Source organism: Oncorhynchus clarkii, chromosome 33, assembly GCF_045791955.1.
Source record: "Oncorhynchus clarkii lewisi isolate Uvic-CL-2024 chromosome 33, UVic_Ocla_1.0, whole genome shotgun sequence".
NCBI classification, from domain to species: Eukaryota; Metazoa; Chordata; class Actinopteri; order Salmoniformes; family Salmonidae; genus Oncorhynchus; species Oncorhynchus clarkii.
This window is the reverse complement of record NC_092179.1, coordinates 18,288,797-18,315,081: the sequence shown is the minus strand read 5'-3', so window position 1 is coordinate 18,315,081 and position 26,285 is coordinate 18,288,797. Positions and strand designations below refer to the sequence as shown.

Below are 26,285 nucleotides of genomic sequence, written 5' to 3'. Positions count from 1 at the left end.
TTGCAGGGATATTTCTGTGAATAATACTATGTATATAAAAGGCAGAGATTGGATGGGTGGTGATACTGAGAGGGGTACAGAACAGAATGGCTGGGGGGAGGGGAGTGAGAGAGGGGGGTCTGGCTTCACAGTGCACACTCTCACTGCTGAGGAGGAGCAGCCTGCCACACATGGACGCTCACCTGGAGCCGTTCTCCTCAGACCCACAGAGAGAGAGAGGAACACAGCCCTGGGGGACAGGAGAAAGTCTGAGTGACAGGTGAAAGTGACCAAGTCATGGGGAGGAAACACCTATTGTGTTTGGTCAAGAGGGCAGAGAGCCGGAGCAGAGAGATAGGGCCTGCTCAGCCGCCCGCGTCCCTCCTAAAGACGAGATCGTCAGCCAGCCTACACACCCAGGGGCCTTTATTGGGTCGATATAATTTACTCTCTTTACCTCATCGTTACCCCCCCCCCCACCCACACACACACACACACACACACACACAAACACACACCCCCACCCGCACACACACCCTTGGGTCACCAACTGCCAGGTTAGAGGCATAACCAAACCCCTCTCCCCCAGTACCCTTTTATGTTGTGGAAACAGACCCTAAGGCTAAAACATATCTCATCAGTTAGGTCAGTTCTATTTGAGGTCAGTTCTACTGGTGACAGACAGACTTCCTCTTTCAGTCTAAATAAAATCTACACTATTGAGATTTGTATCTGCCTCTCTTCCTCTCTTCCTACCAACTTTCGATGGTATCATGGTTGTTTCCTAATACAAACACTGCACCACCCCTAAACTGACATTTCAGAATCAGATGTTGTATGAAGTCAGAGACAACTGAATGGTGTCCAGAAAAAAACTGCTTAAGTCCACCAGACACTTCAACCCAGATTCTACAGTAAAGTAGACCACGGTCTCCCATCACATGGAGTAGTTATTACTCTCTATCCACCGGTCTCCCAATGGGCCTACCTACATTGGGCCTGCATCCTCTCTGTGCTGGCCTGGGTGAGATGTGCTGTGATCCTGGGAGAGTTGCTGCCAGGGCCACATTTAGCAGGGAGATGGCTGGAGGTGACTTTCCTGGGTGTAAAATTAAATTACGCAGCGGGTGAGCGTGTCTGAGCGTGTCTGTTGAGAAGCGGTGGGCGCACGGCTGCCCGTTCCCAGTGTGCGGCGAGGGGGTTAAGTGCCACAGAAAGACCTCCATTATCTGAGTGAGAACAGCCCATGTGGCTGGCCACACAGCCCCCATTCCCCCTTCACTCTCTTTACAACAGCTCTGCTGAAAGCCTCAAAGTTAAATTCTCTCTCAGTTCAAGAAGAGTTTTGCACAATGACAGTGGAAACCCAGAGTAGATTCTTCAGCACCCCTGTGGACACATGTGGACCCGATTCACAGGACTGCCATCAATCAGGCCATAAATCAACAACAATTCTCATTCTCTCATGAAGACACAATTAAGCCTCACAACTCTATAATTCCTCCCTGTCATCTGTCTTCTCCCAACCCAGCTTCCTAGTCTAGTCTCTACAATCACACAGACTCTGCAGTCTGCAGTTATTCAGACGAACACCACAACAACATCATTAAATCCTAGGTCTGTGGCAAATAATGACTCAAAAGATCTAAGAAACTCACAACAGCTAGAATACATGTGGGAAACATTCCTGGAATGGGTCCTGAGACAGGCTAAATGTTCATTCCTCACTATTTTTCACATCAAGCACCCAAATGACAAAATGCCCCAGAACACATTTGGCCCAAGGAGTGCTTAGTGAGAACAGATGCTCTGTGTGAGACAGAGAGAAGAGGACTGAGGCTCTTTGGAACAGGCCGTTGTCCGCACACACTCGGCCACTTCACATGAAGAACGAGCAATTGTCTCCATCACCGTTAATGATGCAGTGAGTCTCCGATCTGATGTACAGTGCGAAGAACACATCGAGGAAGTGGACAGGCACATTAATGAGGTTTAATGACACCATTATTACAGCATTGACTATCTGTGCAGCTATGCAATGGAATCCAACAGCCAGTCATTGGCATGTAACGAGACAAGTGTGTAGTCACTGATATACAGTGAGATGACATATGTGCAGTCTGAAGAAATGAATGCTCTTACACAGAGTTCAAGTAGAGGTCAGACCCTCTACTTGCATACATTTATCATCATGCCACTATCCATAATGACCATGAGTGGGTTGGGTGTGTTCTCATTGTTAATACCACATTGTTGAATAGTGCAGAGTAGGCCTATGCTATTAAATGCTTGTTTGTGGTCTATTTTAACAAGGAGAGGTAGATAGGCCTACCTTTGTTGTAGAGAATTCTGGGTATATTATTGATGGGCCTACATGTCTAGGCCTATTGCCTTTACTGTGTTCGTTGAACACCAGCAGAAAGGATGGAGCTGTATGACAATTCATTTAAAGAGCTGCTTAACGTTTTAAATTAGAGTCATGTGAAATGTAAAATACTTACGGCTCATTCACCAGTTGACAGGTATGTTGCACGCGACACACACAAAATGCAGTATTCCTACACGGCTATAAGACACTCAGGATCAAACAGTTTTTATTTTGAAAAGTAATTTACAACTCTCCGTTTGTTTTTATAGAGAGGGACGTCACGTAGGCAGGCCGCTGAAGTGGCGCTGTGTTGAACATCAGCTACAACCTGTTTTGACCTGTTGTTTGGCGCCACCTTGTGGCTTTTAGGAGCACCATCACACCACTGGATGCTGGTAAGAGGGGCCAAGCAAGCAGAACCGACCCCGAAACATTCATAACACAAGATACCTACAAAAAAATAAATGCAATGAACTTTTGATCGATACAAGTTGCGTCGCTTACTGTCATAACATAGCCTTATATGAGTAGCAGCTATTCGACTTTATTGATTTTCGGGTCATTATGGTGGTCTAATGGCTCATTATGAGCATGCATCACAGTATAGGCGTGCATTGACCATCCTCTTCATCATTATAACTAAGTCAGATGTATCTGTTATATCACAGGGAAGTCCTACTGAGTGGGTGGAGGCTTGGCAGGTAGTGGTGGTTATGAAACGTTGATTCGGAACATTTACCCAGCCACATCTACCCCAGCGCTAGACAATAAGAACCAGATGTGCCAATATAGAAAAGAACCAGATGTTACGAAACTGCTTTATTGGCACTTCATGGCTCCATAGGCCTCTGTTCCTCACGTGACAGGGACACAAACCACAACGGGGGGTGGTGTCACGTGGGCCAACATGAACGGCTGAAGTTCAACTTGAGTTGCTCAAACAAATTCGACCAAAGCACACACATTCAGCATCGGTAGTTACATACCTGCGCAACGAGAAGACTGGAGGATGGACAAGGCATACAAAAACATTAACGGGGACTATCCCACACCTGACAATGGCAAAGAGGTAAGCAATATTAAACATCAAATCTAGTGTGAACAATCATATTAAATGTTGAATGAATAATATACATTTATGAAGTTGTTTTTCACTAATAATGTAATGGTGATGACAATTTATGTTACAATGTTGAATGAGTAATATACATTTATATTATATATATTTATTGATGGTTTTATGATTCTATTTATTGAATATAGCCATATCATTATTATTGTGCATTAAAGTCCATGTCACGAGATAGTGAAGGGAACAGGTATACTTGGCATGAGACAGACCCCCTGTAAAACGTGCTGTGAAACGGCGAATAGAGCGTTGTTCATTGTCCAGCTACTGTATGTTGTTCACTGTGGCTGGAATGTTCTAGTCTGCAGAATGGCAACACAGACTAGACTGTTGTCTAGTAATTGTGAATGATGTTAAAGGTCCGTGACTATGAATCCATGCAGGTTGCGGTAATAAATATGTTTGTTTTTTTTAACTTTTGAAATCTGATCTAGAAAAGGGGTGCACAGTTAAACACCGGCTTTTGCTTGAGAAGTAATGATAAAACCTTTAGTGTTTGTTAATTCATCACAATAACGGACTGTGGAGATTCTAAATGGATAGAATCCCAATAAACAGTGAAGTTCGGGGAATTGTGGACGTCAAGGTATTTGTGCTGAGTAGAGATAAATAGTCGATTTGGATGAGATGGTGTCAGGGGTCATTACTACAAAAGGTCAGAGGGGAAAGGTTAAAGGTGTGAAAGCTTTGTGCTTTAAGGCGTAAGTCCTTTGGAATATGCTAAATAACCTGGGTTCTATAACCACAGCCCACACACAAACACATGCACGAAACTGGATTTTTCATTGTGAGTGATACATTGGAGTAAATGCAATGGAATAAATTAACACAATCCTAATGATATAATGCATATCTGTTCAACTGTTTGATCTACCTGGGTTGTTATCAGGTTTGTGGGTCAGATTGTGGAGGCTCAGTCATTAGGGAGTGGGCGACAGGCGTTTGCAGTTTGGTGAGAGGGCATAAAGAGAGAGAGAGTGAAAGAGTGAGAGGGCATAAAGAGAGAGAAATAGCTGTGTAGTTTAGGTAATGCCAAGGGTCACCACGCTACAGAAGGTTCACTTTTGGAGAGCATAGCCATGACAATCACTCCACTCAGCTTCAATCACTCCACCCCCCCAGGCCAGTGATATATCCACAGTACATACCTATGTAGATGAGAATGTAATCCACAGCCCACCACATTCAATGCCCCCTGGAATGTGTGCAGTGGTAAGGTCCATAGGCCAAATTGCTGTGAATCTTGTCTTGTTGCAGAGGAGAGGCTCCATGTACCTGGAGGAAGAGACCAGCGCCAAGGCGGGGGTGCTATCCTGCTTCTTCTCCCTGAAGGAGGAGGTTGGGGCGCTGGCCAAAGCCCTCAGACTGTTTGAAGTAAACCACTCAACATAACCGTGAACATGAATGTACACAGTGCAAACAAACAATCTTACATGTGCAGTAATGTACTGTAGTCACACACATGCAAAGTAGTGTTCAATCTTTATTCTGAAATGCTCTGATGTGTTTGTCCAATGAGTCATTGGTCAAGGACAAATAAGAAGCCTGTTAGGAGTGCCAAAAACCTGAAAAGCTGCAAAAGCTGTAGAAGCTGAAAGCAGTATTAGCTGAAATAGCTGTGAAAGCTGAAAGCAGTATTAGCTGAAATAGCTGTGAAAGCTGAAAGCGTTAATAGCTGAAACAGCTGTGAAAGCTGAAAGCGGTATTAGCTGAAATAGCTGTGAAAGCTGAAAGCAGTATTAGCTGAAATAGCTGTGAAAGCTGAAAGCGTTAATAGCTGAAATAGCTGTGAAAGCTGAAAGCAGTATTAGCTGAAATAGCTGTGAAAGCTGAAAGCAGTATTAGCTGAAATAGCTGTGAAAGCTGTAGGTGAGAAAGAGAGAGGTGGGTATGAGGCTATTGAACAGTACGAGCACAACAACAGGCTATAAGCAAACAAAGTAAACGATCAGGTGTTTTTATCCATTTCATACCATGCGTGCCAAATATGAATAAAACAGATGGAAAAAGACTAAACCAAATGATGTACAGCATCTTCAGAGAGTCAACTCCACAGCTGTGTTCTAGACCAGGAAAACTGCTTAGTTACTCCTTCAGGAGGACAGTTATTTTTACATTATAGTCATTTAGCAGACACTCTTATCCAGAGCATCTTACAGTAGCGAGGGAATACATTTTTTAAAACATTGGTCCCCTGTGGGAATCGAACCCACAACCCTGATGTTGCAAGCGTCATCTCTACCAATGAGCTACACGGGACCATTTATCGCTAGCAACCTTAGGGAGGTAACGATCACGCCCATAAAAAGCAGAGCGACTCTAGAAGATCAGACTGAAGTTTACGAGCTGCCATTTGTCAGTCCGAGGGACCACTTTAAAGAGATGGCCAGGGCTTCACACTGAGTTAGCCAGACCTTCCCTCTCTTCCCTTCTCTCCCTCCATGTAATAACTTACAAGGTACGCAACCAAACCAAATGTCTTTCATAAGACAGCATGTTTCCAGTTAGCTCCAGATGTTTGAGGTTACTGACCATCCTCCTGCATGCGGGTACCTGCCCCAGTAAAGGACCCGTGTCTGGCTGAATACAGGACATAATTCCCCCCAGTAGGAGTATATCCTACCGTAGGGCCTGCTGTGTTTTAATGTGTACAGCTCTGTGGCTCAGGCTCTCTCATACATATAGACCAGCTTGTTCAATCTCCACGCAGGCTCCTGCAACAGAGGCCAAGGTAATGGAAAATAATGCTCCACCATTGGATGCTACCAGTAAATGCACTGTACGGTAACTACTGCACCCCCATGAAGTATGAATACTGGACATTTCCCTGGGGCAGAATTTACATGAACATTTAACTAACCAAATGTTAGTGGAGAGTTTCCAGCAGGGTGTGAAGGGGTTGGAGGACTACCCCAAGGTTTTTTACATAATGTATCATTCAGGTCCCAGGCTTTAGGTTGGTGCAGTAGGTTCCCTCTACCTCTGGGCAAAAAAGTAGTGTCACTCAACATTGTTTCTACGTTATTTCAGAATCAAAATAATACCATTGCATCACTATGAATAGCTGTAATAACACGTACATGTTGAACATTTTTGTGTCATTTTAACCCAAGAGTTCAAGGTTTGGTTTATTTGAAATATTTTGAGTTTGTTGACAACTCAATCAAATATTAACCCAAATGTGGGTGTTGATCTGACGTCTTTGTCCAATGTGTTGGTTGCCCAATGTATCAGTAGCCAACGTTGTTAATGTAGGTTACTGAATTTAGAGTTGAGGGGATGTAAGGAGACTTGATTACACACAGGTGGATTGTATTTATCATCATTAGTCATTTACAGTGCCTTGTGAAAGTATTCGGCCCCCTTGAACTTTGCGACCTTTTGCCACATTTCAGGCTTCAAACATAAAGATATAAAACTGTATTTTTTTTGTGAAGAATCAACAACAAGTGGGACACAATCATGAAGTGGAACAACATTTATTGGATATTTCAAACTTTTTTAACAAATCAAAAACTGAAAAATTGGGCGTGCAAATTTATTCAGCCCCTTTACTTTCAGTGCAGACTCTCTCCAGAAGTTCAGTGAGGATCTCTGAATGATCCAATGTAGACCTAAATGACTAATGATGATAAATACAATCCACCTGTGTGTAATCAAGTCTCCGTATAAATACACCTGCACTGTGATAGTCTCAGAGGTCCGTTAAAAGCGCAGAGAGCATCATGAAGAACAAGGAACACACCAGGCAGGTCCGAGATACTGTTGTGAAGAAGTTTAAAGCCGGATTTGGATACAAAAAGATTTCCCAAGCTTTAAACATCCCAAGGAGCACTGTGCAAGCGATAATATTGAAATGGAAGGAGTATCAGACCACTGCAAATCTACCAAGACCTGGCCGTCCCTCTAAACTTTCAGCTCATACAAGGAGAAGACTGATCAGAGATGCAGCCAAGAGGCCCATGATCACTCTGGATGAACTGCAGAGATCTACAGCTGAGGTGGGAGACTCTGTCCATAGGACAACAATCAGTCGTATATTGCACAAATCTGGCCTTTATGGAAGAGTGGCAAGAAGAAAGCCATTTCTTAAAGATATCCATAAAAAGTGTTGTTTAAAGTTTGCCACAAGCCACCTGGGAGACACACCAAACATGTGGAAGAAGGTGCTCTGGTCAGATGAAACCAAAATTGAACTTTTTGGCAACAATGCAAAACGTTATGTTTGGCGTAAAAGCAGCACAGCTCATCACTCTGAACACACCATCCCCACTGTCAAACATGGTGGTGGCAGCATCATGGTTTGGGCCTGCTTTTCTTCAGCAGGGACAGGGAAGATGGTTAAAATTGATGGGAAGATGGATGGAGCCAAATACAGGACCATTCTGGAAGAATGGAGTCTGCAAAAGACCTGAGACTGGGACGGAGATTTGTCTTCCAACAAGACAATGATCCAAAACATAAAGCAAAATCTACAATGGAATGGTTCAAAAATGAACATATCCAGGTGTCAGAATGGCCAAGTCAAAGTCCAGACCTGAATCCAATCGAGAATCTGTGGAAAGAACTGAAAACTGCTGTTCACAAATGCTCTCCATCCAACCTCACTGAGCTCGAGCTGTTTTGCAAGGAGGAATGGGAAAAAATGTCAGTCTCTCGATGTGCAAAACTGATAGAGACATACCCCAAGCGACTTACAGCTGTAATCGCAGCAAAAGATGGCGCTACAAAGTATTAACTTAAGGGGGCTGAATAATTTTGCACGCCCAATTTTTCAGTTTTTGATTTGTTAAAAAAGTTTGAAATATCCAATAAATGTCGTTCCACTTCATGATTGTGTCCCACTTGTTGTTGATTATTCACAAAAAAATACAGTTTTATATCTTTACGTTTGAAGCCTGAAATGTGGCAAAAGGTCGCAAAGTTCAAGGGGGCCGAATACTTTCGCAAGGCACTGTAGGTCAACATTGGATCATTCAGAGATCCTCACTGAACTTCTGGAGAGAGTTTGCTGCACTGAAAGTAAAGGGGCTGAATAATTTTGCACGCCCAATTTTTCGGTTTTTGATTTGTTAAAAAAGTTTGAAATATCCAATAAATGTCGTTCCACTTCATGATTGTGTCCCACTTGTTGTTGATTCTTCACAAAAAAATACAGTTTTATATCTTTATGTTTGAAGCCTGAAATGTGGCAAAAGGTCGCAAAGTTCAAGGGGGCCGAATACTTTTGCAAGGCACTGTAAATAATGGCTCAACTTACCCCACTCTCCACTACAGATTTTTTTTTTAAATGGAGCAAAACACAAAGTAAAACAAAAAGTCAATGCGTGTTTATGGAGATGTGTGAGATCAATAAGTATCTTCCACGTGCTGTACTCCAAATGCAGTTGTAAACATGAGAAGCTCCTCTGGACCTATGAGCTCTCATTCCCCAGATCCACCCCCTACTCCACCCCCTACTCCACCCCCATCTCCCTGTAAAACCCCAAACCTCCCCACCATCAGACCCAGTTTTAGTCCAATCACATCCCAGCATACACACCCTCCTTTTCTATAAAAACAGGCCACGTTACCCTTAAAACCATCAACACAGCCCTCCCTCTCCCCAGGACTGACCAGACTCCACTGTACTCAGCAACATCAGTTGGCACCCCCCCTGTAGGGCACCTCTCAGTCATCAGTGGGAAGACATGGCTTTATTCATGTATGCGGAGTGAAACATTGAAGGCATCCAAGTAGAAACCATCATAATTTGAATGTGAGAAACTGAAAATGACAGCTCAAGTAGGAAGGACCGAATACAAAGGAATCTTTTACATTGGCTCCATATATCCATATTACCAGCTGTATAACCAGCATCATTCATACCCATGTACATTTACAGTATTCATTTGGAGTCAAGAAGTCCTCCTATGCAGTTCCAGTCCCCAGCTACAGTAACTCCCTGTTTATCCCTCTGAAACTCCAGCCCATGTGATGTGGGTTGGATGTCATGTCAGGAGTCAATTCCTAGCATCAGTGAGCTTGTTATGACCGGACCAAGGCCTTAGCCCAGCCAAGGCACGGGTAGGGTTAATGCCATTCACGCAAGGCCTTGTGGTAGACATTCATTCCACTTCAAAAGTCACCAGGAGCATAGGGACATCCCTAGGAAGTACACAAATCTATCCAAATGGCCCATATAGGCCCTGGGTCCATATAAACTGGGGGGGCATATTCTGCCCTAGATAAGCCTGGTCATGCTCCCTGTAAGATTAATATTAGGGGGTTCTTGGGGGTGGGAAATAGATTTTTGTTATTTATTTATCTCGGATGGTTGAGGGGCAGGTCTTGGGGAACTGTGGGGGGGGGGATCTTGGAGGGCTGGCAGTCGGGAGTTTGGGCCGGTAGCTGTTGGGTCGCTGGTTCAGGTCCCCGTTTTTTGACCTTGTGGGAGATGTCAACGTGCTCTTGAGCAGGGCGTTGACCCTGGTTGCTTCTGTGTGTCGCTCTGGATGGGAGTCTGTTAGATAACTAATGTGATGTAGTTGTTGAGCGGTTTCACTGCAAGTATATTGTATGTTTTAAACATTTATTACAAAAATAAAAATAAAGATGAATATTAGAATAACACTGCAGTACTGATCTCCTGTCAACAACAAAGGAAACACTAAACTACAGTATCTGCCTAACCTAAAACACACACACAGAGACCTAACAAACAGGGCAAACAAACTCACTGACTCCCACAAGGAGTCAATAACGGCACATCAGATGTAAAGTATGCAGGGCGATGCTAGGCCAGCCATGCGGGGGGGGGGGGGGGGGGGGGGTTGTTTTGTAACTAAGTGCTGTTGTATGTTGAAACAACAGCAGATCCATATGGTTTCCATAGAGCCCAAGTCTGGAGAATGGGATCCAGATGGAGATGGAGAGAGGGGGAGGGAGGGACGAGGGACGAGAGTGAGGGGTGAAGAGAGAGGAGAGTGAGGGGGAATGGGACTGTGTGCCACCTGACCCCGCCTCTCTACTGGGCCTATGGCAGTAAGAGATGGTTCTACTCCCTCTCTGCTCCCCACAGTTACAAAACCAAACCAAATGTTTTAAATAATTAACCATTATAGATTTGCATGTTTCTCCGAATGGGCCAAAAACTACAATTGATATTGAGATGTACAGTTGATATTGAAATGCATAGATATGTATATGCACACATCGATTCCCATCCAAAATGAACATAATCTGGAAAATATTCTCTGGTGTTAAGTGGCAATTTTATAGAAATGCAAAAGGTAGACCGAATGAGTTCAAAGATGTGATGGCATTGATAAAAATGCTGCATGTTGTTGTGCAAGCCCTTTCAATGATACTACAGCCCACGTCCTGGCTGTAGTCGGTTCTATAACATCCAGCCCACAGTGCATTAGCTGGATGATTGTTTAGTGCTGTGCTGTCCTGTCCTAAGGGCATGGTCGACTCCACAAAGCCTGTCAAATTACCACCGTTTGGATGTGCACTTGGCGCCCTCTAGCGGTATGCTAAGTCCACATACAGTATTTCCAGTGCTGGATCGTCATGAGTTGAACTTTTATTGCCAATAATATTTCAGTAACCCAATAATGCTTTTAAGGTTAAAGATACAAAAACAAAATAAATAAAGTGATGTACTAGAACTAATAGCAGGATTGAACCACCCAGCTGTCACACAGGATTTACAGAGCTACATGGCTTCTCCTCTGTCTCTGACTCAACAGGAGAAGGGCATCAACCTGATGCACATCGAGTCTCGCCCGTCACGACTGAACAACCAGGAGTTTGAGTTCTTCATCAGCGTGGACACCAGCTCCTCCAAGTCCCTGGACGAGGTCATCGATGGCCTGCGCACCGAGATCAGTGGCCACGTGCATGAGCTCTCACGCAACAAACAGAAGGACACAGGTGTGTGTATCAGGGTTGGGGTTAATTCCAATCCTCGTCAACACGTTTTGATTAGGAAAATTTGGAATTGGAATACAGAATTACTCTTTGAATTGACTAGAGTTGAAATGGAATTCACCCTAATCCTGGTGTGTATGAGTGTGTGTAAATATAAATATATTATCAATTAATAATCAATCTAGATATGCATATAACATATTACAAACCATGACTGAAAGTATTAAAAACCATGACTGATTAAAATCATGACTATTAAATCATTATTTTAAGTGTACTTAACAATAATTATGTGATGATATATTTGTGTCTAGGAGGGAGAAGGGGGAAGTAGACAAAGCCTGTGTGTGTGTGTCAAATGATCTGAACTTTGGGTGGCGCTTTAGCAGGCCACCAGCCAGACTGTCTAATGAGGCCATGAGCGTCGCCGCGGAGACGGATGGCCTGTCCCTCACATCCAGCCTCCTTTATTAGTTGTTTCCACAATGACATTAGTTTAGTTACTGGGTACCAACCGGCCTGGCTGCAAACAGAGGAGCCCAGTGTCACCGACTGTCACAGAACAGACTGTCTCTATCACAGACCCAGAGGAGGGAAACCCTAACAGAGCCATCGCTCATCCCGGACAGACAGGCGGAGATAGACAGGGCCACCACCAAGCCAGCAGCCCTTGTACTCAGCCCCCTCTGTCTAGCCCTATGGTCTACTGGACAGGGCGACAGGTTAATGTGTCATTGGGGGATATTAGAGATATTTATGGTCTGAGATGGAGACAGGCTGTTTTGAGAGGAGTCTGGTGGGATCCCATTGTTCCCCTAGCCTCAGGCTGGACCACACGGCCTCGATTTAGATTAATGGTTGATGTCCAGTACTTCTAACTGTCATAAATGAGCCAATGGGTGACCTCCTCTGCTGCTCTGTTCACTGTCAACATGGTTACTGGATAGTGTTCTATCCCAATGCAAACGCACCCTGCAGGCAAACCCCCCACAAAGCCATCCACATCAATATTCATTTGGGCTTCACTTGTTTCAATCAATTTACATTTTGGAATTGGACATTAACCACAAGGCATATATACTACAGACAATTGTAAATATGACTAAATTGTAGTTGTCTACATCTCAATAAGTTATGTACCACTGTTTCGACTGGTTTTACTCTGGTCTGTTTTGGCCATGTATATATCTATTTGTCACATTCACCTGAACTGGGTAATGAGGAGATGCCCCCGTCCCACAGTTCCATGGTTCCCCAATGACATCCAGGACTTGGATCGCTTTGCCAACCAGATTCTGAGCTACGGATCTGAGTTGGATTCTGATCACCCTGTAAGGATCAACCATTTATTACTGTCTGTTTACATCCTACAAACTGTGTACTGGGTGTCTGCTTTGTATTGTATGTGTGTCTGCATTGTTGGGAAGGGCCCGTAAGTTAACATTTCACTGTTAGTCCACACCTGTTGTTATACGAAGCATGTGACGATTACAATTTAATTTGATTTATGTGGGTGTGTGTAGATGCGTAGGTACGTGTGTGTATACATGTGCACCCACATGTGTGTTTTATGAAAGATTCAAATCGTGATGACAGTCCCCACTCTGTTATCTATTCTAATGGAAACTCTCTAGGGCCCCAAATTGATGTCATTGCTTAGGATGAGGATGAGGCTGAGGATGTGCACACTATATACAGGGCCAGGCAGTGACCATAAATAAGATCTAACATTGATTACTTCGGTCTTTCACTCCAGGGCTTCACAGACCCAGTGTACAGAACCAGGAGGAAGGAGTTTGCCGACATTGCCTACAACTACAGACAGTAACTATCAATCCAGACTAGAACAATTTTTCTCTTGGGTCCCTCTCTTTTACACAACAGCAGAGGTGGAGAGCTTCTAGAACCTACTAGAAGTGATCTATGGCTCTTTCCTCCAGCCTCATTTCATTCCCCGCTTTGCCTTTTACTGAAAATTACCACTAACAAAAGGGGACAAATTACAGAGGGGACAGTGGTGGATTTGAAACCTCTAGCTTTGTTCGCATAATTGAGACTTCATTATTCCCAGGAACTACAGAGAGCGCCAGCCCCAATGAAAACGCCCTCACAGGATGCTCACATTTACATGGCAGTGGGACCTTGGCAGAATAATGAAGTGAATCCACTAACATATTGTACACCGGTGTGTGTTAACAACCGTGTGTCTCTCTGTTTCAGTGGTCAGGTCATTCCCAGGGTGGAGTACACAGCAGAGGAGAAGGCCACATGGAGCACAGTGTTCAATGAGCTGAAGACTCTGTACCCCACGCACGCCTGCCGCGAGCACAACCGTGTGTTCCCCCTGCTGGAGCAGTACTGCGGCTATAGGCAGGACAACATCCCCCAGCTGGAGGACATCTCACGCTACCTGCAGTGTAAAGACAACCGATCGTGCCTAAGTGCCCCACTTCCTCTGCTTCTATCAGCGTCCCACATACACTGACATGGTACCCTCCCCTCCTCTCTGTTTTAGCGTGCACAGGTTTTCGGCTGCGCCCCGTGGCTGGCCTGCTCTCCTCTCGGGATTTCCTGGCTGGTCTGGCCTTCCGAGTCTTCCACTCTACACAGTACATTCGTCACCAATCCAAGCCCATGTACACACCTGAGCCGTGAGTGTCACCCTCATCATTTTAAGGAGAAAAAACATAAATTACTCGCTCGTTCGCCATGGTATGTTTTAGGGACCGTCCGATTTCCGTCATTTCCTACACGTAGAATCGGTTTGTACTCGGTTTGCAAATTACAGCCGGCACCCTGTTAAGTACTTTCGGCCGGCAAATGCCACCGGTGTGTCCATGTCTTTATAGATGTGTCACATCCCACCTTGGGACCAGTTGTACATAGTTGAATATGTTCTACAGTCATTGACTTACATCTCTCCACAGGGATATCTGCCATGAACTCCTGGGCCATGTTCCTCTGTTTGCTGACCCCACCTTTGCCCAATTCTCACAGGTAAAGAACACAAGAGGAGATGAACGTTCTTTATCCACTGCTGGTATCATAACTTCAGAGAACTATCCATTGTTGGCGTGAAAAAGGGCACCACTTTAAAGATCAGCTTCAAACACAGTCATGCTAGTCATAATGTTGAGGAGGATTGAGGAGAATGCCGTGCAACTGTACTGAATGTGCCAGTCTTTCTCTAATATTGGTTTTGCTCCTGTAGAACGCTTTCATCTGTGTTACAGCACAATATCCTGATGCAAATATAGACAATAGCATGATTTATTTGACGCTGTTCTGAACAGGAAATCGGTCTGGCTTCCCTGGGTGCCCCCGACGAGTACATTGAGAGGCTTGCTACTGTAAGTATCTCAGACGTCTCACAACATCAACTACAGCCGACTCCTGATACCAGGCGAATACAAAACAATGTTGAATATGTGACGAGGCCTTGTGTGTGTCTGTCCACAGGTCTATTGGTTCACAGTGGAGTTTGGCCTCTGCAAGCAGGGCTCTGAGATCAAGGCCTATGGAGCCGGGCTTCTCTCATCATTTGGAGAGCTGCAGGTATTTACATTAAATTTACAGCTTCCAAAGCGACTTACAATGATAAATGGATGCTAGAAGCAGCCACAGTGGAACAATTCATTTAGCCATGTGGCTATTTTTACGAGGGTGTCTTTCATGACCTGTTTAATGCCCACGTGCGCAGGCCTCCTTCCTGCAGTTCTAATATAGACATATCCATATGATGTAGCCCAGTGGGCTGCCAGAGAGCAGCATCGCATTAGTGGAAACAAAGACTGTTCTCAGGGCAGACCTGGTTGTAGCTAGGTATGTTCGAGTCACGTCGGGGACAGTTTTAGCATTTTAACTAACTCTAATCTTAACCTAATTTTCCAAACCTGCCAGGTAAATTCTCCTAACCTGCTACGAAAAGTAACTTCTACTAGTCAAAACCGTCAGACCTGCCCTGATACCAATCTTGGTTTCCACTAATGCGACACAGCTGTCAATCAGTTTGTTAGGGGTCCACCCAGGGCTCAGGCTAAATGTGTCACTGGGGGAAACTGGTGAGGAGTGGGTTAGTGGTTCACTGGAGAAGTAGGGGGCAAAGACAGAATTAATATCTTAAGTCACCAGTTACATCAGACGTTGTCATCAGAGGATGAGCAGTTAGCTGAGTGAGACATATCACAGCAGGACTCCATTCACACTGCACTTCCTGTTTACTGCTACCCAGGCTCACGGGGCACAGAATATCATTGAGAAATTGCACACTGCCTGTGGTCCGTGACCTCAAAACACCAAGAGAGGACTTGGATTCTGCTCATTGTAGATTGATTCATGACAGTGGTACATCTCCCATAAGTGGGGATTGTCAAACTCTGGAATAACATTTGACTGTTTTGAATTGGTTTTACAGTACTGTTTGACAGACAAACCCAAGATTCAACCATTTGACCCTGCAAAGACCAGCCTCCAGAAGTACCCAATCACTGAGTTCCAGCCCGTTTACTTTGTTGCAGAGAGCTTTGACGACGCCAAAGAGAGAGTCAGGTAATATTTAACATCTATACAATATTAAACGTTTATTATGTCACATTCATTCACTGTAATTGCTTCGGAACTCTCTGGATCTTTATATCGTAATATATACGTTTACATTTTCAATTGAAAGTCCTATGTTATGACTCTTTATACAGGAAATTTGCCGACACCATCCCCAGGCCTTTCTCAGTGCGCTACAATGCGTACACCCAAAGCATTGAAGTCTTGGATAACACCCAGCAGCTGAGAAACCTGGCTGACAACATCAGTGGTGTGTGACATTTCTATGGAGTCCTCATAAAACTAACTTCTCAATAACCCCTTATGCAAATACCAACATCAAGTACTATTAGAAATGGATTCAAATGAGATTTTCTACCGATTGTAATTTATATATACACTGTAATACTGTAATATATGCTATTTAGCATAGACTTTTATCCAAAGCGGCTTACAGTCATATATTTTACATACGGGTGGTCCTGGGAATTAAACCGAGTACTCTGGCATTGCAAGCACCATGCTCTACCAACTGAGCTACAGAAGACCACACTAGGATTTATTTTTGTCTTGCCTTTTACAAATTGAAAACATAGTTTAATTGAATTAAAGACAATATCTGTATGAATGTCCAACTCCTACTGGAATTGAATGTTTCTTAATCTTCTTCCACCTAATTTGATCATGTTGCTTTTGTTTTTAGGGGAAATTGGGATCTTGTGCAATGCCCTGCGGAAGATGGAGTAAGGAGACCAACTTCAATACTGATGTGCGCAATGATAGAATCTCAATGTATTGCATTAATCTTGTAGATTTCCCATTATACACTTTCTACTTATAATCTGTGTGCTTGTCCATTTTAACATCTACTGCATTCTGCTTCATCTTTAAATAAATTATTCATAAATACCTACTGCAACCCAGACGCTAGTCATAAGTAGAACATTTTAATTGTAGTAGTCATTATTAGAGTAGCACTCGCTCAATGAATCACACAGAGAGGCAGACTTCTAGCCAATGAAAATGGCACATCGGAAAATTAGTCAGTCATTGAAAATACGAAGTTACATAAAACAAGTATTAACTTTAAAATAAGTATTATTTTATCATACCTTTTTCAGTATGTTCTAGAAATCCAACACCGTAATTTTCTGTAATCAGCTGAGACGGATTACATTGGAATAGTGCTGTTCCAGAACTATTAGCTCAGGCTTTGACGATGATCTAATTCGTACATAAGTATTCTATCTATAGTGGTTAAATGGCAAATGGCAAACATAAATCTTTGCATTATGCTATAAATAGCTAGGCCTATATAACACAATAACGAAATACAATGTGTATGTCCAGCATGTTATTAGAGAATGTGTTTGATTATATCCTGAATTCTGATGAATCCAAATGATTGACTGTTTTTCCATTCTTTACTATCACATTTGTTTGTATAATATGCATGAACATGTGTTATTATTAACTTGCCAAATAAATGTGTGCTAAAAAGGTTCTTTCAGATCAATTCTCAAAATAATTATTGTTATTATTATATATGTATTATTATTATTAGGCTGTAATTGGCTGTGAGAACATATGTGTTAGTCTGCCAACCTGCGTTTCAGCACCTTGGAGAGCATCCCAAGTCAGGGGAAAATAAAGTTTTCCACAATGACCTGTTGCATCTGTTACAAATCAATGGAAATACAAATATATAGCCTAGGATAAATGTAGGTAAAACTCAATATTCATAATCTTATTTTGTAGGCTACAAAACGTTTTATTTCGCAATATATTAGGCCTATACGTGCTTTCATCTGCTATTTTTATTCCATTAAAAGGTGATTGGCTGTTATGACGCATAACACCTCAAACTCAGACGTGTGCATTTGCATAACTCATTTCCATAAAGAATTATGTGAGCACTGGGATATAAACCTGTCTCTCTGCTGATGGCACAGATTCAAAAACCGCTGTGCCTCGGCGAGTCTCAGTATCCGGGAATAGGCCTATATAGACTATTCGATCAAACAAATCAGAGCACCTCTGCAATATTATTTTTAAGACAGTCTACGACAAATCGCCAGAAGTTCAATGAAGACGGAGAGTGTGGTGCAAAACATTCCGTTCGTCGGCAGAAAGCCAAGTCTGATCGAAGATGCCCGGATAGCTGTTCATCGTCCCCTGACCCATCGCGGGGCGGTGAAAACGTTGTGTTTGAGGAAAAGGAAGGAACCGTGACACTGAACATTCTTTTCGCACTCAGTCATGAGAAGAATGCAGGGTTCTTTAAAACTGACAAAGTCTTTGAGGTAAGGAAAGCATGTTCATCATTAGATAGGAGTTGCAGATGGAGCTTCAATAAATCAGGTCTACCGCATCGAATCAAGTTGATAAAATATAAATGTGTTTGCTTAAATATGATTTGTATGTCTTTACAATGCATTCAGACGTTTGAAGCCAAGCTTCTGCATATTGAGAGCCGACCAGGGAGGAAGTCTAAGAACAGTGGCTGTGATGATCTGGAGTTCTTTATGAGGTGTGAAGTGCACATCTCGGTCACAGACATCTTCATCAACTCACTCAAGAGAGTGAGTTGCACCACCCCAGAGGAAAAGGGTTATAATAACATTTGAATTAAACAATAATCATACGTTTCTAATAAGTTTGAGTTTGAGTTGAGTTTATTTTTTATTTTTACAGGGACAGTGCACATTAATCAACGTTTCAGTAAAAGTGCGGTTTTAGCCAGCCGGCTAATTTTCAACCGCAGTCCCTGGGCAGGTTATTAAAAACAATTACAATATAGACAATAGCAGCATAGAACAAGCAAGACATAGCAACATAGGACAAGCAAGACGTAGCATACAGACAGAGCAACATAAAACATAAAACAAAAAGCAGCAAGACAAAATTCATAAAAGCAACAAAGTGTTTCCACACCTCACAAGCTACAGACAACAGACAACATGGAAAGCGGCAACACACAGCTAGGGACCATGTTCACAAATCTGATTGACCTTTAGCCATGTCTTCAAGCATTTTGTGAAAGTGTGATATGTGGTGCAGTTATGTGTGTCTGATGGCAGTGTATTCCAGACATGGGAAGCTCTCACAGAGAATGCAGATTTACTAAAGGTGCTTTTCCTTAGGGGAACTATACAGTCACCTCTCATGGCAGACCTTGTGGATCTGCTGCCATATGTCTGGGTTTTCTGTTTAACAAAAATATTGAGTGGAGGGGGAGCCAGGCCATTAAGGATCTTGAATACAAGACATGCGTTGGTGTATTGCACAAGATTTTCCCAACTCAAGAGCTCATGCTTTCTAAGGATGTGACAATGATGATGGCTATTGGGCTTCCTATCAAGCACTTTGAGAGCCTGTTTGTAGACAGACTGAATAGGTGGTCTTAATGTTGTACAGCAAGCTTGAGCCCAACTAGTCAAGCAGTATGTTAAGTGGGGGAGTATCATAGATTTGAAGTACAGTTTTGCTACCTCTGTAGTCAAACAATTTCGTATAAATCGGAAATTAGCTAGGTTGAATTTGGTTATTTGAATTACCTTTTTCACATGCTTTTTAAAAGAGAGGTTGGAATCAAGTATGATGCCAAGGTACTTAAAATCGGATACCACCTGGAGCTTCTCCCCTGACACATAGACATCTGGCTCAGTAGCATCTGTTGCCCTCTTTGTGAAGAACATGCAAACTGTTTTTTTCACATTGAGATGCAAACACGAGTCACTGAGCCACTTTGTAACCTGGACCATTACAGTAGTGAGTTCTTGTGCAGCTTGTTGTTTGCTCTTTGCATGCACATATATCACTGTATCATCTGCATACATTTGAACTTCAGACCCAGTACAGACAGAAGGCAGATCATTAATGTACAGGCTGAACAGGAGCGGCCCCAGTATTGACCCTTGGGGCACGCCCACATCATAGCTACGAGTGGGCGACAGCTCATTGCTCACTCTGACACACTGAGTTCTGCCTTCAAGGTATGATTTCATCCATCTCAAGGCATCAGGGGAAAAGTTGAACTTGGACAATTTTGTGATGAGAATCTCATGGTTAACAGTATCAAAAGCCTTCCTTAGGTCCAGAAACACAGCCCCAACAGCACCCCCTTTGTCCATCTTGGACTTCACATTTTCCAGAAGAAAGCAGTTGGCCGTTTCTGTGGAGTGTTTCGCTCTGAAGCCAAACTGCATGGAGTGTAATGTGAAGGGGCTGTTGTTGAGGTGGGCAATCAGTTGTTCTGATACACACTTTTCAACAACCTTTGACACCACAGGTAGTATACTAATGGGCCTGTAGTTACTCACATCAGCAGGGTCGCCTGATTTAAAGATGGCCGTTATTTTGGCCATAATAGTAACGTTTTTCTTATTTTAATTTGATTTATTAGCGTTTAGAATAAAATAACAACTAATCATTTAAATTGTGTGAAATAATTATGCTCTGACATATTTTCCTGTTTCCTTGTTTTAGTTCCCTGGTTCCCAAGAAAGATCAGAGATCTGGATAAATGCAACCTGTTGATAACGAAATATGACCCAGATATGGACCAGGATCATCCAGTTAGTGTATATGTTTACCTTAGCAATATAGCTAGGCTGCTATTTATATGGCATTGATTCAATACTTGTATAATTCATTGAATTGTTAGCAATAATACTCAACTATCAAAAAGGATAACAAACTAAACATGTCATGGCTAACTAAATGTTATGATTCCTTTTACAGTGATTCAGTGATCCAGAATACAGAAAAAGAAGGTGCTTCATCGCTGAACTTGCAGCGAATTACAAACAGTAAATTGATACCATCATTTTCACATTTCAAAAAAGGATATTCCCATGTAGTCAGTCGCTCTTAGGTGCCAGCACTGCATCATTGGACCAAAGGCATGCCATTGTAGAAATGCATTCGTAAAGGAATGACTGATGTATTGATTCCACAGGGGGGAACCATTACCCAGAGTGGAGTACACACCAGAGGAGGTGGCCACATGGTGAGAACAACAGCTGATGTATAGTATACTGGAGATGGACATCATACCGTAATACTAGACATCTTTCTTAATGATAATAGCCTACAGTCAATATACCTGTGGAGTTGGAATGACAGTGTTCTAATGACTCTGCTGCTGCTGTCATTTAACAGGAAAGAGGTGTACCGGACCCTGAGGACCATCTACCCTGACCTGGCATGCAGACAGTTCCTGGGTGGCTGCAGCAGCTGGAGAGGGAGTGTGGCTACGGAGAGGACAGTATCCCCCAGCTCCGGGAGGTCTCTGCCTTCCTCAGAGGTGAGGCCCAGCAGCCTATCTCTGCCTGAGGGACAGAGCAATAGCAGCACTATGCCCAGCTTCAAGGAATAGAATAAACATGGACAGAGGCAAATCCAGCATGCCCACGACTTTCCATTGAATGACTAATCCTGGTCAATGACGGTGCGCCTTATAGATTGATTGTGCCTCTTTATTTTCATGTAGATTGCTTGCAACAGTAATAACAACATTAGGGATTGTTCTCGTATTGCAGAAACACCATGTATGAACATCAGCATCCATGCTGTGAATATGTCTCTGACAGTGGTACCTTGCACTGTGTTCTTGTCTGTCCAAAGAAGACAGGCTTCCAGCTGCGTCCGGTGGCAGGGCTACTCTCCGCCAGAGACTTCCTAGCTAGCCTGGCCTTCAGAGTGTTCCAGTGTGTACCCAGTCCGCACCCATGTAGCAAATGGTGTCATTGACGCCTCGAAATAATGTGTGTCTATGATGATCATAAATAATAACATAAAATTACAGGCCTGGACATATTCTAGCCTGAATGCTTGCATTTAGACTGGTCACAATTGTTTGAGTACTGCTTTAAGGTTGGGTGTTGGTGACAAATAAACCCCAGTGTAGCTACGAACCTGAGTACAAGCCATTCAGTACATCCATTGCCACGCCTCTATAACTATGATGAAAATTACAGGCCTGACCCACTACAGTGAATTATAAGTGAAAAAATGTGTCTGTAAAAAAATGACTTTGTCATGCACAAAGGATGGGAGAAACTCTAAATACTTTTTTGCCCCACTGTATATCAGTACACTCATAACTTAAGCGTTCAGACTATGGTTTGCAACTGCACATGGGGACCAAGATCGTTTTTTTGGAGAAATTATTTGATCAAATAAACCCCAGTAGCAAATAAGCTACTCTTTTTTTGTTGACCAAATTCGACACTCATTGACTTCCATACAAAAACTCCTTGCTTGGGTGGGTGAAACAATGGCAAAAAATGTCACCTGCTGAAGGGAGACAGATTTGGGCCTCTGTCTTCCTGTAGGTTTAAAATATCCCTCTTTTGGCCAGGGTTGACCTCTTTTAAGAAATGCCATTGGTTGGTGGATATAAAGTTTAAGATCTTTGATACACTGATGAAGAATTTGTGCCAGGTTATAATAAGTGCCATTTGTTGAGGTTAGCATAGGGCTAATGTGTTCCATGTTATCTGATGAGACCAGCTACAATTGTGATGGCATCGTTTTATTTGCTCTTAACCAACCATGCTATTGTTTGTTTTTCCCATTGTTTGTAACTTATTTTGTACATAATGTTGCTGCTACCGTCTCTTATGACTGAAAAGAGCTCTGGACCTCAGAACAGTGATTACGCACCTCAAATTGGACAAAGAATCTTTCTTTAATGAGTCGGACGAGAAGGATATACTCCAAACACTCAAACAGGCCCTCATCCCCATCATTTGCTGGAGAAAGAAACTGAGATTTTGCGTAAAGAGATCGGGGTGCCTTGCGAGGATCAGGCGACGAGAGGCTAATCTGCCTTTGCCATCAGTACTGTTAGCTAACATTCAATTGTTGGAAAATAAATGTGTCGTACTGAAAGCACTAACGGGACATTAAAAACTGCAATATCTTATGTTTTACCTCAGTCGTGGCTGAATGACAACATTAATAACATACAGCTGGCAGGTTATACACTATCGGCAGGACAGAACAGAGGCGTCTGGTAAGACACGGGGCGGGGGCCTATGCATATTTGTAAACAACAGCTGGTGCACGATATCTAAAGAAGTCTCAAGGTTTTGCTCGCCCGAGGTAGAGTATCTCACGATAAGCTGTAGACCACACTATCTACCTAGAGTTTATCTGTATTTTTCGTAGCGGTCTACATACCACCACAGACCAATGCTTGCACTCAATGAGCTGTATACCTCCATAAGCAAACAGGAAAACGCTCATCCAGAAGTGGCGCTCCTAGTGGCCGGGGACTTTGATGCAGGGAAACTTAAGTCAGTTTTACCTGATTTCTATCTGCATGCTCAATGTGCAACTAGAGGGGGAAAAAAAACTCGAAACCCCCTTTACTCCACACACAGAGACACGTACAAAGCTCTCCCTCGCCCTCCATTTGACAAATCTGACCATAATTCTATCCTGATTCCTGCTTACAAGCAAAAATTAAAGCAGGAAGCACCAGTGACTCGGTCTATAAAAAAGCTTATAAGAAATCCCACTATGCCCTCCGACGAACCATCAAACAAGCAAAGCATAAATACAGGACTAAGATCGAATCGTACTACACCGGCTCCGATGTGGCAGGGCTTGCAGACTATTACAGACTACAAAGGGAAGCACAGCCGAGAGCTGTCCAGTGACACAAGCCTACCAGATGAGCTAAATAACTTCTATGCTCGCTTCGAGGCAAGTAACACAAACATGCATGAGAGCATCAGCTGTTCCGCATGACTGTGTGATCACGCTCTGCGCAGTCGATGTGAGGAAGTCCTTTAAATAGGTCAACATTCACAAGGCCGCAGGGCCAGAAGGATTACCAGGACATGTACTCTGAGCATGCGCTGACCAACTGGAAAGTCTCTTCACTGACATTTTCAATCTCTCCCTGACCGATTCTGTCATACCTACTTGTTTCAAGCAGACCACCATAGTCCCTGTGCCCTAGAACACTAAGGTAACCTGCCTAAATGACTACCAACCTGTAGCACTCACATCTGTAGCCATGAAATGCTTTGAAAGGCTAGTCATGGCTCACATCAACACCACTCCAACACCATCATTAAGTTTGCCAATGACACAACAGCGGTAGGCCTGATCATGGACAACGACGAGACGGCCTATAGGGAGGGGGTCAGAGACCTGACCATGTGGTGCAAGGACGACAGCCTATCCCTCAATGCGATCAAGACAAAGGAGATGATTGTGGACTACAGGAAAAGGAGGACAGAGCATGCCTCCATTCTCATCGACGGGGCTGTAGTGGAGCAGGTTGAGAGCTTCAAGTACCTTGGCGTCCACATCACCAACAAACTAACATGATCCAAGCTCACCAAGACAGTCGTGAAGAGGCCACGACAAAACCTATTCCCCCTCAGGAGACTGAAAGGATTTGGCATGGATCCTTAGATCCTCAAAAGGTTCTACAGCTGCACCATCCTGACTGGTTGCATCACTGCCGGGACCTCTACCAGGCGGTGTCAGAGGGAGGCCCTAAAAATGGTCAAAGACTGCAACCACCCTAGTCATAGACTGTTCTCTCTGCTACTGCACGGCAAGCGGTACCGGAGCACCAAGTCTAGGTCCAAGAGGCTTCAAATAGCTTCTACACCCAAGGCATAAGACTCCTGAACATCAAGTCAAATGGCTACCCAGACTATTTGCATTGCCCCCCCCCCCACCGACTTGCCGGTGCCCGGCACATTGACTCTGTACCGGCACCCCCTGTATATATCCCCGCTATTGTTATTTACTGCTGCTCTTTAATTATTTGTTATTCTTAGCTCTTACTTTTTTGGGGGTATTTTCTTAAAACGGCACTGTTGGTTAAGGGTTTGTAAGTAAGCATTTCAATGTAAGGTTTACACCTGTTGTATTCCGTACATGTGACAAATAAAATGTTATTTTATTTTGAATTTAGCTTTCTGTCACATGCAAGTAAATCGCAGATTTGAATTGGCTGATACGCATTTGGTGCCAGAGAAACTGTTTAAAATGAATTGGTTGCTTATTCGCAAATATGGACCCAATGTTTTAAAACCTCATTGTTCTACCTGCAGGCGATACTCGTCGTCCATCAAACGGCCCTTCTCTGTCCGGTACGACCCATTCACCTGCAGCCTGGAAGTTCTGGACCAGCCCAGTAAGATCCAGCATGCCCTAGGCCAGATGAGAGACGACCTGAAGATACTCCACAGTGCCCTAGAGAAACTGGGCTGAGGGCCTCAACACTGAGCCAGAGACTCAGGGAGTGAAACTGATACATGCCTCTGGAGGGGTGGGAAGGGAAAGCCATTTTGGGTCTTTAAAGGTGCAAACTGTAATTTCTCTGTGTGGCCATGGGGCCAAATGCACAAACAATCAATGCTCAAAATACAGTAGTTCCATTTAAGACAATCAGTTGAATATCCAGCTCTTCAATCCTGCTGGGCTAATACTTCCATTATTATTATTATTATTATGGTATTTTTTTTAGAGACTAAACTAGATTTTGCCTTTAAATGGATGGATGTGAAATGCTGTGTATATATTTATTCAACTGAAAAACACAATTTCTATTTCTTTGCAAGATTAATTAATATTTCCTTGTTGGGTGAATGTATTGATACAGTGCCTTGCGAAAGTATTCGGCCCCCTTGAACTTTGCGACCTTTTGCCACATTTCAGGCTTCAAACATAAATATATAAAACTGTATTTTTTTGTGAAGAATCAACAACAAGTGGGACACAGTTTTATATCTTTATGTTTGAAGCCTGAAATGTGGCAAAAGGTCGCAAAGTTCAAGGGGGCCGAATACTTTCGCAAGGCACTGTATGTACAGTCATGTTATACATGTATTGTGAGGAGACAAAGTAATAAATATTTACATTTTTTCAGTCCAATCACAAAGGGCATGAAAAAGAGAGACACACATGGGGGTAGGAAATGTATAGGGTCAATTTTTCAGAGAATGTTTACCTAAGTAGAGAGTTTATAGAGAAAAACTTTAGAATGCATGTGTAATATAGTGACAATGGAGAGAGATCAAGGAAAGAGACAAGAAAGTATCCGAAGTCTGTGTATTTGTGTTTGAGAGAGCTAGCGAGAAAGAGAGAGGGAACATGAACGTCAAAGAGGGTGGGAGTACTACAATATAAGCCTATGTGCCACTGCCTCCCATTCCATACCAACTGTTTCCATTTAGAAAATTCTTGGAACCCATTTGTCTTCACATGTTATTTAGTAAAGGGAAGGAGCTAATTATGAATGATTGAAATATTCTGTTTCCTCAGCTGGCTACTGTCAGAGCCAGTACTGAGGCCCAGTGGATCTAAAGCTGGACACACAGA

At 43.2% G+C, this 26,285-nt stretch overlaps 1 protein-coding gene and 1 pseudogene across 2 annotated transcripts; both read left to right on the top strand.

Annotated features, from left to right (window-relative positions):
• The first annotated feature begins 3,006 nt into the window (after window positions 1-3,006).
• Window positions 3,007-16,838, top strand: LOC139393252 (phenylalanine-4-hydroxylase-like). 2 transcript variants are annotated; one of them, XM_071141726.1, is made up of 13 exons: window positions 3,007-3,416; window positions 4,734-4,850; window positions 11,210-11,393; window positions 12,633-12,721; window positions 13,147-13,214; window positions 13,611-13,807; window positions 13,906-14,041; window positions 14,318-14,387; window positions 14,684-14,740; window positions 14,850-14,945; window positions 15,805-15,938; window positions 16,085-16,200; window positions 16,633-16,838. In XM_071141726.1, the coding sequence occupies exons 1-13, from the start codon at window positions 3,357-3,359 to the stop codon at window positions 16,674-16,676; spliced, it is 1,368 nt and encodes a 455-aa protein (XP_070997827.1). In that variant the 5' UTR covers window positions 3,007-3,356; the 3' UTR covers window positions 16,677-16,838. The 2 variants fall into 2 exon arrangements, with proteins under 2 accessions (XP_070997827.1, XP_070997828.1); XM_071141727.1 differs by having other exon boundaries at window positions 3,291-3,416; window positions 4,734-4,882.
• Window positions 16,839-18,014: 1,176 nt separating this feature from the next.
• On the top strand, window positions 18,015-25,175 carry LOC139392934 (tyrosine 3-monooxygenase-like; annotated as a pseudogene).
• The last annotated feature ends 1,110 nt before the right edge of the window (window positions 25,176-26,285 follow it).